The sequence below is a fragment of the Scatophagus argus genome, chromosome 4, assembly GCF_020382885.2.
Source record: "Scatophagus argus isolate fScaArg1 chromosome 4, fScaArg1.pri, whole genome shotgun sequence".
Classification (NCBI taxonomy): domain Eukaryota; kingdom Metazoa; phylum Chordata; class Actinopteri; family Scatophagidae; genus Scatophagus; species Scatophagus argus.
In genome coordinates this window covers 7,549,414-7,565,116 of record NC_058496.1, presented here as the reverse complement: position 1 = coordinate 7,565,116, position 15,703 = coordinate 7,549,414, and the positions used below count along the sequence as shown (strand labels likewise).

Here is a 15,703-nt window from a genome sequence, read left to right as displayed (position 1 = left end):
CCACAGCTGAGATTTACTGCACCAACTGCACTTTCACTCTTTCTCCTTGTGATGTACACACACACACACACACATACACACACACACACATACTGTATGAGCTGTTTCAGTGTTCACAGTGTGAAGCTGTCTGAAGAATAGTTTGTTCTTTTATGTCTCCTGGTGGTCACTATAAACAAAATCAGGGACATGCTGGTAAGATTTAACAATAGCTGAGACTCCTCCTGCAGCAGTACAGACATGCAGCACAATGCATGCACAGTAAGGAGGCAGCGTGATAAGTGGGCAGTCAAACCAGGCAGTGCAGTGGGGAGGGCAGCAAGTGTTTGATCAGGCTTAACTGGCAAGTCAGGTCTTTGACATCTGAAGGCGAGGCTGAGAGGGTCTGAGAGAGAGACAGAGAGAGACAGAGAGAGAGAGAGTGTTTGGGAAAGAGAGGAGGGGAGGGGTGGGAGGACGAGTGCAGGGGGAACGGTGAGCATTCATGCTGTGTTAGCATCCCCTCAGCAACTCCATCAATACTGCATACAGCTGAGAAACTGGCAAAGGTCCTCCGTGCTGCATTTGCAGGCTTGACAAAGGAAAGAGAGCAACTCCCACGACCGGTCGGCTCAGTCTCCGCCGCTGGAAGGTGTGTGTGTGTGTGTGTGTGTGTGTGTGTGTGTGTGTTGGGGGGGGGGGGCTTTACGAGGGGCAGAGCACAAACATTCACACACTTACTCTCTCTCTCTCTCTCTCTCTCTCTAGAGCCACTGCTGCATCAAGAGGCAGAAGAGGAGAGCGGAGGAGGGCACAGAGGGACACACAGACTGGGAATACTCCAGTGGACAGAGTCAATCCCTGAGAGGGACAGGACTGTTGAAGACACTCGTGTGCTAATATGCTTCCGAGCTCCGCAGGGGAAGCTGAGCGTTAGGGAGTTTGACAGGATCTTGGTGCACCTGCTCCATGTATGCCGGTAAGCTGATTTATTGCTTTTACAGTCAGGGAAACTCAACTCTGTTTTGTCAGCTCCCGATGTGATTTATGTGATGTGTTTATGTGATGGATTTTGTCTGTACACTATGGGCACAAAGAGTACTTGTATGGAAGTTGTTTGCTCTGTGATCCAGATACTCTGGATGTCCTGTGGTGCAGTGTATGAAACTGAAATCACAATACACAGAGCCACACAGTAGATTTGAATTTATGGATCAGTTCTGCTACACACATAAAATATGAGCAGCGTACAATCATCTACAGGGCCAGTTTTTAACAATTAGCACATCAGTGACTCACACAGTACAGTTCACATTCTCTTTGTTTCTGTTAGGTGTTTACAGCTACTTACTTGTGTGTATGTGTGTGTGTGTGTGTGTGTGTGCAGACTGAGAAACTTGTCAATAGCAGAATTGTTATATGGAAGCACAGCTCCTTCGTGGGGGTGTAAACCCCCTCTGTAAACCACAATTCTAGTTTTCCATGACATCATGGAGAGGTTATGGCTCCAAGAAGCAGCCTAAATAACCCAATAGAAGTTTGTGGTGCCAATTTTAATCAGATTATTACATTTACAGAATATAACAAAGACAATGTAAAGTTTGGGCCAACTTTTGAAAGCAAGATTTTTCTGCTTTAAGTGGCACAGTGAACAATGTGGTATAATCTTTGTTTTCAAGAGCCACGTGGCATCTATATATTACGACAAACACCAGTGGTTTGTTTTTGAATTCCATTAAAAGCTTAGCTGTGTGGCCTCTGAAGCTTGTTAATGACAAAATCAACATTAGGTTCAATCCTTTGCGGTTATTAACACAGACAGTATACACACTGTCAATGGCATCCTGCATGGGCCGCTATGAAGCTCTTGGCATCCTGCCTGAAACATGGTAACAACCACTACCACTGCCTCTTATCTACGCGCAAACAATACAAACATCCGGACAAACTTGGTCAAGAATAGTGTGAATGAACATGCTCACAATGTCTAATTGTGTCACGTATTAGAGCTTCTTAATGGGGATTGTGATTAACTGTAATCCACTCTTTATTCTTTTATAGTTAAGATACGTAGGCAATGGAGTAAATAGAAGTCAGTCGAAAGCTTCTTGGCATTTTCAGGGACATCTTGTTAACTCAATTCATGAGGGTGCATAAATGCAACTTCAAATGTGGTCTGTAACATTTCTCCAACAATCAAACTAAGCAATGCAGAAATGCTATAAAGATCAAAGATTAAAACAATTCCACCGTCTTGCCCTCACAACAAATGCTTCTTTAAGCTGACGGCAAACAAAATGGATAACCACAAAGAGGCTGATGAGAGAGAGCACTTTTGCTCAATGGCTGGTTTACGCAATCAGGGGACGAATCCTCCGGCTTATCTTGTTATTTCACAAACCGGGAAAACATGCAAACTTCTGCAGAGGTGTGGTCAAATATTAAGAGCGCGGTTAGGTTGTGGTGAGTTCTTGTCCTTTATCAGCTGAGGATCAGAGAGCCCTAATCTTTAACTACATGCTGACATACCTGCCAAGCAAGCATTTAAATAAAACAGAGACCACAGTTTGGATTGTTTCAGGTGAAGGAGTGACTGAACCAGCAGCTCTTCTTTTATTCTGAACTTTCTGCAAGTCCAGGGACAAGGAATGCTGCAAAGTGACACGAAATTAACAGTTTTCACCACACGTGGATGTTACAGCTTCTGTTCTTCTGCTGCTGCTGTTCATTGGTGAGCATCAGGTTCGTTACCGGCGTGGAGGAGGGGTTCTTTCTAGAAATGTAATGTTGTCTTTTTGATGAGTGCCCTCATGTGGTGTGTCCGTCACATCACTGTTTTAAGTTTAAGTTTTGAATGACGGATGTGAGCCTCAGAGCGCAGGCACTTTGCTGCTCAACATTCCTTCTTTTTTCCACTCATTTCCAGTCCTCACCACCGACTACGAGCTGCATTTCACCAGTTCTCCCCTGCAGCATTCCAGTAACAGGTATTACATTTGTAGGGAAGTGAGCAAAACTGACAGCTTGTTTGCAGGCAGGATTATTAGCACTGCTTGGGGACAGGCCCAACCGTGAGAGAGCGGGATCTGCGTCATATGTTGTGAGGACCAAATCTGCTTAACCTACTTTAGTTTTGCACAAAGTATCTTGGGCTTGCTGGAACTCCAGGATGGCAGCCCTTTGCGATCCAATTTGCCGTTCATCAAAATTTCAGTGGTGGCAAATTATTAAAGGGGCAACATGTGAGGGAGAAGTCTTGCGATGAGGCATCTCTCTCTCTTTAGGGAGTGACTTGATATGATGCTCTTTGTATTTAGAGAAACTCACAACATCAAAGGCTCTGCTGTGTGGCTGTTAGCTGAATGCAAGAAAATGTTTGGCAGAGATGCAGAAATACAGTCCAAAAAGAGGCTTCAGTAGAGGAGTAAAAAGTTCAATATTTTCCTCTGAAATGCAGTGGACCAAAAGTGTAAAGTAACACAAAATGAATATATTGAAGTAACAGTACATGTGACACAAATTCAAAGCAGGTTGCACTACTTGAGTGCTGGTAAAAGTACAGATACAACAACTCAATCTCAGCTGCTGAGTTGTGGCCAGTCAGAGGAGATCTTTCCATTGCTCATTTGTTCTTAGGAACTTTTTCAAAGCAGTGCTCCATTCAACACTGAAGTTCAAGGACATTAAGATGTGCTCAGAATATCAAGCAGTCCTTTTGGTTGTACCTCAAAAGGATAATTTGGTGATGGATTACACCATGTTGGGTGATACACCTGCCATCCTGCGTCCTGCTCAGATTCATAGCAGCCAGTGAGCGTGTGAGTAACTAACTACTGCATGAGAGGGCGAAATACCAGAGCTGGCAGAAATGTGAGGGAAACGTGGCAACAAAAAAACAAGGGGGATTTTGAAACTCAAGGGGCCCCTGCTTCCCTTTAAGGCTCAGTGTGACGAGAAAGTTAATAGGTGTCGGAGTGCTGTTAATATTTAACAGTTTCCATGCAATATGCATGAACAAAGGTAAGAGTGTGTGTGGAAATGTTCCTAATTAGCACAATTGCTTCCTTTTTACAGGCAATAACATGTTACATACACACACACACACACACACACACAAACAGAAAATAATCTAGCGAGTTTTCCTTGCCAGTCTGGCTCCTGCAGACACTACAGAGCAACTAAAGCCACTTTTTGCGATAAATAAAACACAGTCAGTGACTTTGACCGATTAGATTAGGACCATAAAATAACTAAGGAGACAAACAGTGGCTTTTTGAGCGTCTTTCCAACCACCTGAGGAACAACAAACATCCGTGTGGCGTATCTCATGAAAGCTCAGTGTAAAATGTCAGACTTTACACTCATGTGGAGCAGTGCGACACAGATCTGCTGACGATGACACTCCCTTTCTGTCTGTGCAGATTATGTGGAGGAGCTGACGTGTGCCATGGCCAACCTGGACCTGCACTTTCTCATACACACAGTTTTGTGTTATCGTTACCTCCCGACCAAGCAGCCCAGCCTGAGGATCTGACAGCCCCTCCCTCGGCTCCCCCCTTCCCCCTCCATCCCTTCTTCCCTCCTTCCCTCCTTCCCTCTTTCCTTGGGTGTCCCTCATTCCTGGGCTCACCATGGGAGGATGCTTCTCCAAACCCAAACCAGGTAACCAACATGTTTCCTAATTATCTCAGTCAGGAGGATTTTAGTTTAGTTTGACAGAACACACACATGGACAAGCACAGTAACAGCTCTTGAGCAGGTGTAGAACAACAGGTGTGCGTCAGGAGTGGTCTCACCTACATGGAGAGGACAAAATAAAAGAAGCATCTTACAGTCTGATGTATTATGTACAATACAACAGATTATAACATGAAATCATCACTGAAATTGGACTCAAAAAGGTTTATAACTCCTCTAATAAGTAGGTGATCATTTTGTTTGTGCTGTTAATACTTTTAAGATTAAGATTTTGTGTTCATATTATTTTGCACACTCCTAAGGAAATATCCTACTTGTAGTATCTCCAGTAGGCTTAGTGATATAGATGAAATATTTCTCCAAATGTTAATATGAACATTCCCTCTTTTTAATATGAAAATATCACTAGAATATCATAATCAAACTCATGTTTAAACCATTACATGAAACTTAACTATTAGCATTGATTAGATAAGAAACCTCATTAACTCATTTTGTTAATCTAATCTTATGTAAGAGTTATTCATTTGGTCAGACATTTGTAGAACAATAACATGATAACATTACATAATTATTCTGCTAGAAAAGTCAATAAAATATTATGCAGGATTACTTGTAATTGGCAGTGTTGTATGCAGCAGGAAATGAAACTTAATTCAGTTATAATACAAAAAAGATTCTTCTTATGAGTCTAGTTGCAATACTTGTTGGTCAATACAGGGAAGACTGTCCATCATCAACAAAACATTTCTGAATATTGCACTGTTTACATGGAGGTGCGTTGTGGTAAAAATTAACAATTTGTTTTTTAAAAATGTATGTATATTTAGGGACACTTTGTTCAGTTTGGATAGTTTTCAAAGCAACCTCCAAATCCTGTTATACATGTCCTCTCATCTCCAACCTCCTCTGTTTGCACCGTAGTGCTTCATGTGGGAGGAATTTTAATCATCTCCGTGGCATCTTTGGTCAAGAGGATTACATACTGAGACATGAATAACCAAATATGGCGTCGCGTGTTGTGTACCAGTTTCAGTGTTAGCATGACTAGGAGATTATCCACCATGCTTTACTGCATGAGAAACTCATTTGCAGAATTTGTGATCAAATAATCTGTTCAACAGGCTACATGATGTGAAGGTGAAATCGTCTGCATACATAACTGAAGAGCCGCTGCTGATTGTCAGGCCTCTGAGTACTTATTTGTTGATGTCTATCACGGTGTGATCTCTAGCTACTAACAATCCAATGACATCTCAAACATGAAGCTGCCTGAAGTCTTTTATCCAGCTGGAAAAGATTCAGATTCATACATCTTTGTCATCTTTTCTGGGGGAGCTGCTGTCAACAGAACTTAACTTATTCGAAAATAAAGCAAACCTTGTATTAAAGTTAATTATAATAAATCGCACCTGATGTCTTTATAACTTAATGTTTTTTAATCAGGGAAAAGCAGGGCAGAGCAGCAGTAAATTGAATCAAAGTGAGATTTAATATGAATGTTCTTATCATTAAAGCGGAGATCCAGACCAGTTGTGACACCATGATTTTGTGGCTAAATCAGGGAGCAACACTGCAATATTAGGAAGCCACATCTGCAGTCATAAACTGAAAAAGTTCCTCCAACATCTATCTATGAGATAAAGATCTGAAATCACTTGCATGTTCAAAGGATTGTTTGAAAGCTTTGGACTGATAAAAGATGATATAAGTTTGTTTAACTTTTCATGAAGAATATAAAAGCAGCCCATTTTGACATCCACAACTAAAGTGTGAAGTATAAATGACCACAACTCCCTCTGAATATACAATACAAGTTAAGTTATACACTGAAGTGTAAGTGGGAGTGAATTGGCACCATGACAGGATCTACGAGGGAGGAAGGCGGAGGAGCTTGTAGACATAACACACTGTTTCCTTCATTTTCATCAGCATGTGAAGAAATGGAGAAAGGTTACCAATGCTGTGAAATGATACATAACAATCTAAACACCCTGCACTCATTCACATCAACAACAAAAAAAAAAGACAAACCTCAGACAAAATTAAAATGAAAGCATCACAGAAAATGTTTTGGTACTGAACCAAATAGCAGCAATAGCAGAAGCATTAGTGTGGCAATTTAGCAGCAGACATCCAGAGATTCTCTTTGGCTGTGGAAAGCTTTCTCTTTCTTTTCTCCTGCGATTGCACTCACTATTATGATTTTCCATTGATTTTAATTAAGACTTGCTCAGCAGGAGAAAATTCCAGCCAGATTACTGTGTAAGAACCGGATGATCAGCACATTTTTCCAGCCGAACAGATAAAGCCTGCTGCAGTGCATAGAGGGAGTTACACAACCGTTTGTTAATGTTCAAAAATACAAAGCAAGCAGCAGAGCATCACACGTCATCGAAGAAGACTGAATGTCTCCCAGAACATGCTAAGCATGTTCCTCAGTCTGTTTTCTTAACTGTCTCTCAAGGAAAGCAGCTAAACTAAAAATGTTGCTTTAAGCTTATACTTAAACAGCTTTCAAATGATGTTTGTGTCAGTTTTCTTAATGTAAATCTCTTATCATAAATCTTAATCAAGGCAATATTATCCTGTCAAAATTTTCTGATTTCAGTGTATTAATTTAGATACAGACGGATTGAGACCAGAGAGTGATTTGTTTTAAATTTAGTGGCAACATGTTGAGCTGCCTGTGAATTTTCCATATGGCTGGTAAATCTGGTATGACTGGCACTGCTCTGCGTGGGAGGGTTCCTGTGCTTTGAATGACAGCTTAATTACTGCTGTTTAAAATACATGTGTGGTGGGGTGTTTTTTTAACAGTATTTAGAAAATCTGAATTTTACATTAAATAATTGAATGATACCCGCAATTCTGCTCCCAGGAGGTATGGAAAAGAGAAAGTTTTGCCCTTACAAACGTCTCTCTTCTCCTGCTTCCCTTTGTTTCAGTTGTGAAGATGTCAGATTCAATTTGTTCCAAAGCTGGTGAGGTTTCTACCAGCTGAAAGGCAAATTACTCTTCTAAAGCAGTGGAGAAGGATAATGATAAAATGACAGAGGAAATGCGTACAGAAACAAAATCAGAAATCACTGATGATTGATAGTATCGGCAATCTGCCAGTGTTACTTAATCAGATTTAAATTTTAAAGCCTGACAGCATCATTTTACTTTACATTCTTTATGTGATTGCTTGCTTGGGTTCAGTCATGTGCTCTCAGAAGTTTTCTAAGTGAGATATGTCTGTGTTGTGCAGTTGAAGTCAAAGTGGAACTCTCCCTCCTGGAAAAAGAAAAAGAGATGGACGGGCTGTCACCTAATGGCAAAGCCAGTCCCTTTGCTGACTGCAGACCTAATGGGGCCCTGGGACATGGCTCTGATGACGACTCCACGCCGCTCCCCCTCTACCACAAACCACGGGACTATGTGGAGGCCTCCGTCTGTCATGTTAAAGATTTGGAAAACGGACAGTAAGAAAAAGAAAATCTCATCCACAATCGCATCCCAATCTTTTCCACAGTGCAACAAGTGCACAAACTCATGCACTCAGTGCACAAGGAGGTGAATAAGCAGTTGGATGCCATATTACACCAATGTTCTCATCTTTAAGGGACGGCTCACAGTGAAATACAATAAAACAAAATTTTCCTCTCCTTTGCACATGGATCATCAGTGCATGTTTGCTTATTAGTAACAAGACAAGGCGGTACAGAAATATTAAGAATATATTTGCATTCATATGGAAACAGTAGTAGAAACTAGTTTGCCCAGCAGAAAGCACTGAGAGGTTTACAACAGTAAAACTTCCCGCTCTGTACAGGCTATCTTAAAGTGAGATGCAGAGGGACCATATTAAGCCTATGGGATAACACTAAAAACTAAAACCTACTGTAAAGGTAGTGCAAGTAGAGAAGAGCCATAAAGTCATTGAACTCACTCAGTAATGTCAGACAAGGCTGATGTCCAGAAACTTCCCCACTGCAGCAAAATATAATATCCATCCATCCATTTTCTATCCCGCTTACCCGTCAGGGTCACGGGGAGCAAAATATAATAATAAAACAATAAAAAGTAGGAAATACAGACACTGTTGACACACACGTCTAGTGGGTCAGTGATGACGAAGAGGTTATTGATGAAGTTATGATACTTCATTAATGCAGAAACATATTTTGACTCAACTCTAATGGAAATAAATTCAGTCATATAGTGGTTGCGCTTGTAGATTTGCATATCATAAAAGAGTGGACTGTTGGCCTTGGTATTGGTATGCACTGAGTAACCTCCTAGTTGCAAGTGAATTCAACTTTTAATTTGTCGGAGGAGAATCATGAGTCATTTGTTAGATAATCTTGCTTTAATGATCTTTAATAGCCAAATTAATCACCCGTGCTGTTCATTCGGAGTACATCATTATTTTCACTGTGTCGTGTTTTCATATGAACTGTTTCTTCCAGAGTGGAACTCAAGACAGATTCTCAGCTTGTTCCACCTGTCAAAATGGCCTTGTGTGTGACTTAGTTATAAAACAGTGGTGAACGCACCCACGCAGCTTTTTGTGTGTCTGACAGGATGCGAGAGGTTGACTTGGGAAGTGGCAGAGCTTTGTTGATCAAAGAACATGGGGAGTTCTCAGCCATGGGCCACAAGTGTCCACATTATGGTGCACCTTTGGTCAAAGGTGAGCAATATCTTGTCAGGAATGATTTCAAAATTCTTAATATGTATGTCATATCACACAGCTGACATTCTCAGCATTTCCTGTCACTTTCAGGTGTGTTGTCGAAAGGACATGTGCGCTGTCCTTGGCACGGTGCGTGTTTCAACATTGCAACAGGAGACATCGAGGACTTCCCTGGGCTGGACAGCCTGCCTACCTTCCAGGTGACCTTCCCTGCTGGTGCTGTCACTTAACACATTCCCTGCCTTATCATGTCTCTGAGCACCATCAAAAAGTGTACACATCGACCATGTTTGTTTGCTTCAGGTCAGAGTTGAAAAGGACAAGGTGATCATTCGTGCAAACAAGCAGGTAAAAAAAAAAAAAAAAAAAGGAAAAAGAATGTGGAGAATTTGTGCAGAAAAATAAACAGACCAACTCATTGATCTGAGATCTCTTTGGAAAAAAAATTTCCAGGCTCTTCAGTCACAGAAAAGGTCAAAGCCCATGGCCCGATGCTCAGCAGTCATTAACTCCAACACAGGCTTCAGTCACGTCCTCATCATTGGCTCAGGTCAGTTTGTTTTTGTTCCTCTTTCTTCTCCCTCTTTCTTGCCTCTTCTCAAACAACAGTGATCGGCCTGCATTTTACTGATTTCTTCATGCCCTTCCTTAACCATCACCTTTTTACTGTTATTTTCATGTTGAACAATCCCACAGGTCCAGCAGGTCTGGTGTGTGCGGAGACACTGAGGCAAGAGGGCTTCACCGATCGCATCGTCATGTGCACCATGGACAGGCACCCTCCATATGACAGACCTAAACTGAGTAAGGTTTGTACACAAACCCTGACCACTTAAACTGAGACAGACATGATTCTGCTGACAAAGTTACATAACAGACTGCAGAGGTGCTGCTTCGCTCAGTGGTGCTAAAACAGGAGCTCTCTGGGGAAAGGCTACAAAGATTTACAGAAGTAGAAAGACGCAACTCTTCGACAGAAGTCTTAAAGGATGTGACTTTTCATTGCTATGAAAAGCTTGAAACAAGATTATTATTAATTGGATGGATGCATTTGTACAAATTCTCTCGCTTGCTTTTTGTTTCTTCTTCCTATTAATGTACTCTGATCCAGCATAACTTGTTGACACTTCAGTCTTTAGACAGCACAGCAGAGCAGCTGAGACTGCGCTCCATGGAATTCCTACAGGACCATGACATTGAACTGCTCACAGAGAAGGAGGTGAGAGGGAGTGGAAACTCATTAAATATCGCCTAAAGTGATAATTAATCAATTATCAATCTGGTAATTTCTGGAAAAAAAAAATCCAATGCATCATCCCGTACGCTTTAGGCCGTGGCAGTAGATGTGAAAACACGATCTGTGACCTTTGAAGATGGCTTGAGGATGGAGTACAGGAAACTGTTTATTGCTACAGGAAGCAAGTGAGCAAAAACTTCTGTCACATGTGATAATTAAGCAGATGAGATTATAAATGAATAATCATGTGATTGCTTCTGCTTCCTGCTTGAAAGACCCAAACCGATGAACTACAAAGGCAAGGACGTCAGCAATGTGTTTCACCTTCAGACGCCAGAGGATGCAAACAGCATCGTGAGGCTGGCCAACAACAAGAACGCCGTGATTGTGGGAACATCGTTTGTCGGTGAGGAAAAACACACATGTGCTGTTTAAGATGACAACATGACTGTACTGCAAATTTAAGGTATTTGTGCTTTACTTAAGTGCTATTTATTTGTCGTTTATCAAGTGATGTGCTTCGACTTACAGTAAAGTGTAAAGTGTGTAGCAGCTCTAAAGTGATCACATGATGAATCACATGTATTAGCAGCCAATCAGTGACCAGGAGTTACTCTGGATGTCCTACAATGCTTTGAAAAAAAATGACAGTCGCATTAAAACATGTTTGAAAAGATGTGTGCTCACCTGTTTCTCCATTGCGTCCACCTGGGATTTGCTCCCACACACCTCTGGAGCTCTCTTACATTTGAGGGGTAATTTTCATTAATTAAAAAATAAAAAGGTTTCACAATGTTCGTAATGTTTTTATTAGCGTCGGATATGTTTCTATTTATTCAGTTTATTTCTTTCAAATGTTCTATGATTTTGCATTAGCTACACCACATATTAACTGCACGCTGTGTTTATGTGGTGTGTTGACAGGCATGGAGGTGGCTGCAGCTCTGACTGACAAGGCTCACTCGGTCTCTGTCATCGGGATCGAGTCAGTCCCCTTTAAAAAAGCTCTCGGGGAGAAAGTAGGGAAAGCCATAATGAAGGTAGGGAGACACCCCTGGGAAATCAAGCTCTTCAGAACATGATGCACCTCCCCAGGACTGCCATCATTAGTCTCTATGGGAGGAAGAAAAAAATCTTACTAATTAAAAGCAAATTACTTTTTTTCTGGTCAGTATTCTGATAACCAAAAGATGGAGAACATGAATCAACAAGCAAGCAGAGACATAGAAATGTTTTCACACAGCTTCTTGTGTTTGTGGTGTGTTTTCTCTTTGCAGCTGTTTGAGGCAAACAGGGTGAAGTTCTACATGCTGAATGAGGTGTCAGAGATGATTGGCCATCATGGACAGGTATTCAGAAAGTGAGAGAAACAGCATGACATGATGCTCAGCAGCACCATCCTCTCTTGTTTAATGCACGATGAAGACGAGTCAGATGAGAAACACAAGGATATGAAGCAAAATTAACTCTTATTTGTGATTTAAATCTCCCGAAAAACAAATGTATTACTCTAAAAGAGTAAGTGAGGAGCTGAAGTTAACCGTAGAGACGAGTTTATCAGTCCGCTTCATCAGCAGTGTGGGTGTAGTTGGTTGGTTGATTTGATTGACAGTGCAACGCAAGTAAACCATTCCAAGATTTCTATTTAAGTGCTTCAAAACTTCAAAAGGCCATGTTTCAGCTCACTTTTTATTAGTATACAGTACAGCAGACACTAATTAGTTTACTTTAATATAGTCTCTATAATCACTTCATGTGAAATGAGCTAAGCAAACAAATCACCACTCACAGCAAGAGGTGACTAAACAAAAACATTTTCAGGGCCTTTAAAATCTCCATTCTGAGTTCACCAATTCATAGGACAAATAGAAGAGTGAAAGCTGTTAATGTATCAGCATGCATCTCTAGTACCTGACCTGGACGTGTTGTTTTCACAGCTGAAAGAGGTGGTGCTGAAAAGTGGAAAAGTCCTGCGGGCTGACGTGTGTGTCGTCGGCGCAGGTGATGTCAGAGATGATGTTGAATGTACCTTCGTGTGGTCACAGCGGCTGATGAATCTCCCTTTTGAAGAAAATGCCTCACATGTCTCCTCTCCTGCAGGAAGCATCCCCGCGACAGGCTTCCTGAAACAGAGCGGCATCCACATGGACTCCAAAGGCTTCATCACTGTCAACAAGGTGTCTTACAAAGCCTAAATCCTGAGTGAGAGACCCTTGTCCTACTTTTCCTATTTACTCCTCTAAACTTTTCTCCCAGATGATGCAGACGAACGCTGATGGGGTCTTTGCTGGAGGAGATGTGGTCATGTTTCCTTTCCCGCCACGCAACAACAAGAAGGTGAACATCCCCCACTGGCAAATGGCTCATGTGCACGGTGAGTGTGTTACAGCTCTATCCTTAGCATATCTGACGCTTTGGTGGTGATTTACATACTTAAAGACAAACATGTGAATGTGTTTTCGTTTTCACCCTCGCTGACAGGAAGAGTGGCAGCTCTCAGCATGATGGGCAGAACCACTGAGATCAAAACTGTGCCTTACTTCTGGTCAGCCATGTTTGGGAAGACCATACGCTATGCAGGTAGCCACAGGCCTCGGGTGCACCTTTAGTTTTAAGAGCGTTTGCTTCAGGCTGCCATGTTATCACATGTTATAATTCTGACATGCTGTAAGTGTAGTTACCACACTGCCATCTAGCTGTGAACTTAAAAGACCCGAGACCAGGAACTGGGCCTGACTTTCACTGTTTTTCTTGCTGCTGACAAAAAATATTCACAAATATGAATATAATGTTCTCCTTGTGAAGGTTATGGTGATGGATTTGATGATGTCATTATACAAGGGGATCTTGATGAACTGAGGTTTGTGGCGTTTTACACCAGGTAAGTTTTGTTTTGAGACAACTGATTACTCGAGTTTATTATTCCTAACGAACTTGAATAAACTAGAAAATATACGGTAAACTAGATGGCATACTTGGTTTTTAGCTTTTGTCATCTTCATGAGCTTATTTTAGTTTTTTTTTCTTTCCCGGTCCGTCTATAGGAGTGAGGAGGTGGTTGCTGTTGCCAGCATGAACTATGATCCCATTGTATCCCGAGTGGCAGAGGTCTTAGGATCCGGAAAGACGATTAAGAAACGAGATGTGGAGTAAGTCCCCTTCCCAGACTTAAATCTGGTCATGGTTACAATAGCTGTTATGTTCTTTAGCTTTTTCAGGTTTTACTGCGAAGAAAAACATGACAAATGTCATTATCACTGTGACAGAAAACACATCATGAGTCGCAGAGCTTGTGACTTTAATCACATGGAAAGTATTACACAAGCCAAATTAGTTGGCTTATTGAAACTACACGTCAGGGGACTCCAGAAAAACACCAGTTGTTATCTTCTTATTTTACTTAATTCATTTAATTTAGTACAAAATACAGGGTAAAGAGCAGACGAATATACTGAAGTTCTTCTACAGTATATTAGGTGTCCACTACTTTATTTGTGTTTTTGAGAAAGGGCAACAAAGCAACAGAATGATGTAGTTGTATAGAAGTTAAAATCTGTTATTAATTGAGAGAAAATGCTGACAACACTTTACTTTAACCAACTCATTATAAGTATAAGCATGTATAAATGTTTATTGTATTTATGAACAGTTTTAACTGCTCCTACGTATCATAATTATCATAATTAATGATTTGTGATTGCACACTTGAACAAATGTTTACAGTGTGTTAAAAAACAACAACTTTAAAGCTGTTTTTAAACTACACATGCTGAATAGGGAGGGAGGATGAAGATGAAGATGAGGGTGGAAATGCATTTCTACCCCCTTCGCTTCGCTGTGCACTGAATAAAAGACTTAAGGCTGCACTAGAGCAAAACTGTTATCATATTTTTTCTATTATGAGTGTCAGATTATAGTCCCTTTCAGGAACATTTCAATTCTTAGTTCTTTAAAAGTGTTGTTGCTGTACTTGTGTTACTTTATTGTTACTGCATGCATTTCTGTGAGTTTCCGTCTGATTAACCTGTAGTGTTCCTCACTTCTCTCATGTCTGTCATTTCTAACAATGCAATCTGAAAATGTGAAGGATGTTATCACGGCTTGGCAAGTACGGGCAAACATGAGCATTTTCTATTTTCCATTTCACTCATATTGGCCCTGTGTAGGGAGTTGTCAGCTGTGGACTCGATGAACATGTACACATGTCTCATGGAGGGGGGGTTTGTCTTCTGGCGGGTTTGCAGGACTGGAGACATTTCTTGGCTGATTGACAAAGGTTCTCAATGACTTGATGTCTGAAGGCCGCAAGGACAAACCCACAGTCCACCTCGATATGGACACTTATGGTGCTGAGATGCCGAGCAGCTATTATGGTCTGGACAAACACACACACACACACACTGGGGAGAGGACTGCTGGAGAGACACTTCCACTGAGGACGACACTGAAACTTTCGTTCCTGAGAGACATTTCAACATGACAAACGGGGCCATCTGTGCTCTGAATACACTCAGTCACTGTGTTGGCAGGTCCTTCATGACAATATTGTCATGCTTCACCACAAAGCAATATTGGATTCAGCCTTTGTGCTGCTGAAAGATGTATCTACCTGTACACTTTGTTTATAAGAAGCCAGGGATGGGCATTGTGTTTTTTTTTTTTTTTTGTACAAATAACATTGTAAATAGCTATAATCCTGAATGCACTGTAACAAAAGAAGAGCATATAATTTGAACTGAATTTTTTCTAAGTTTTAAATAACATATTTGATGGTATGCATACAGGCCTTACATCTGCATGGGATAACTTACTATCAGTTTAAAAAAAAGTGCAAGGAGTTTAAAAATATAAGCCCCTAAAAGAGAGAGTTTTCTGTTTAGATGCATCAACAAGCATTCTTAAATCGTCTGAAAACAAATCACTTTGCAGCAGAATCCTGAACGCCGCTTTAATTTCTAATAAATGACAGTTTCTAGGATTACAACATACCTCTTTGTACTGGTTGCCTTGCTAGTAGATTGCACAAATCAAATTCTAATCAGACTTTGATCACACAGTAGTGCTTGCACAATAGATTCATGTATTTTCTAACAAACAAATATCACCCC

At 41.0% G+C, this 15,703-nt stretch overlaps 1 protein-coding gene across 1 annotated transcript; it reads left to right on the top strand.

Moving 5' to 3' along the window:
• Positions 1–824: 824 nt before the first annotated feature.
• On the top strand, positions 825–15,453 carry LOC124058264 (apoptosis-inducing factor 3). The gene is made up of 20 exons (XM_046387319.1): positions 825–958; positions 4,401–4,641; positions 7,931–8,144; positions 9,246–9,355; positions 9,449–9,558; positions 9,662–9,706; positions 9,812–9,908; positions 10,055–10,167; positions 10,491–10,577; positions 10,689–10,780; positions 10,871–11,001; positions 11,520–11,635; positions 11,873–11,944; positions 12,533–12,596; positions 12,696–12,772; positions 12,852–12,969; positions 13,077–13,175; positions 13,401–13,476; positions 13,640–13,744; positions 14,840–15,453. Exons 2-20 carry the CDS (start codon positions 4,611–4,613, stop codon positions 14,880–14,882), a joined length of 1,800 nt encoding a protein of 599 aa, XP_046243275.1. The 5' UTR covers positions 825–958; positions 4,401–4,610; the 3' UTR covers positions 14,883–15,453.
• Positions 15,454–15,703: the final 250 nt, after the last annotated feature.

Excerpts from the sequence above, each read along its gene's own strand:
- LOC124058264 (XM_046387319.1), top strand. The coding sequence starts at position 4,611 with ATGGGAGGATGCTTCTCCAAACCCAAACCAG. Across the intron at positions 8,145-9,245 it reads AAAGATTTGGAAAACGGACA|GATGCGAGAGGTTGACTTGG; the intron begins GTAAGAAAAAGA and ends TGTGTCTGACAG. Across the intron at positions 9,707-9,811 it reads TCATTCGTGCAAACAAGCAG|GCTCTTCAGTCACAGAAAAG; the intron begins GTAAAAAAAAAA and ends AAAAATTTCCAG.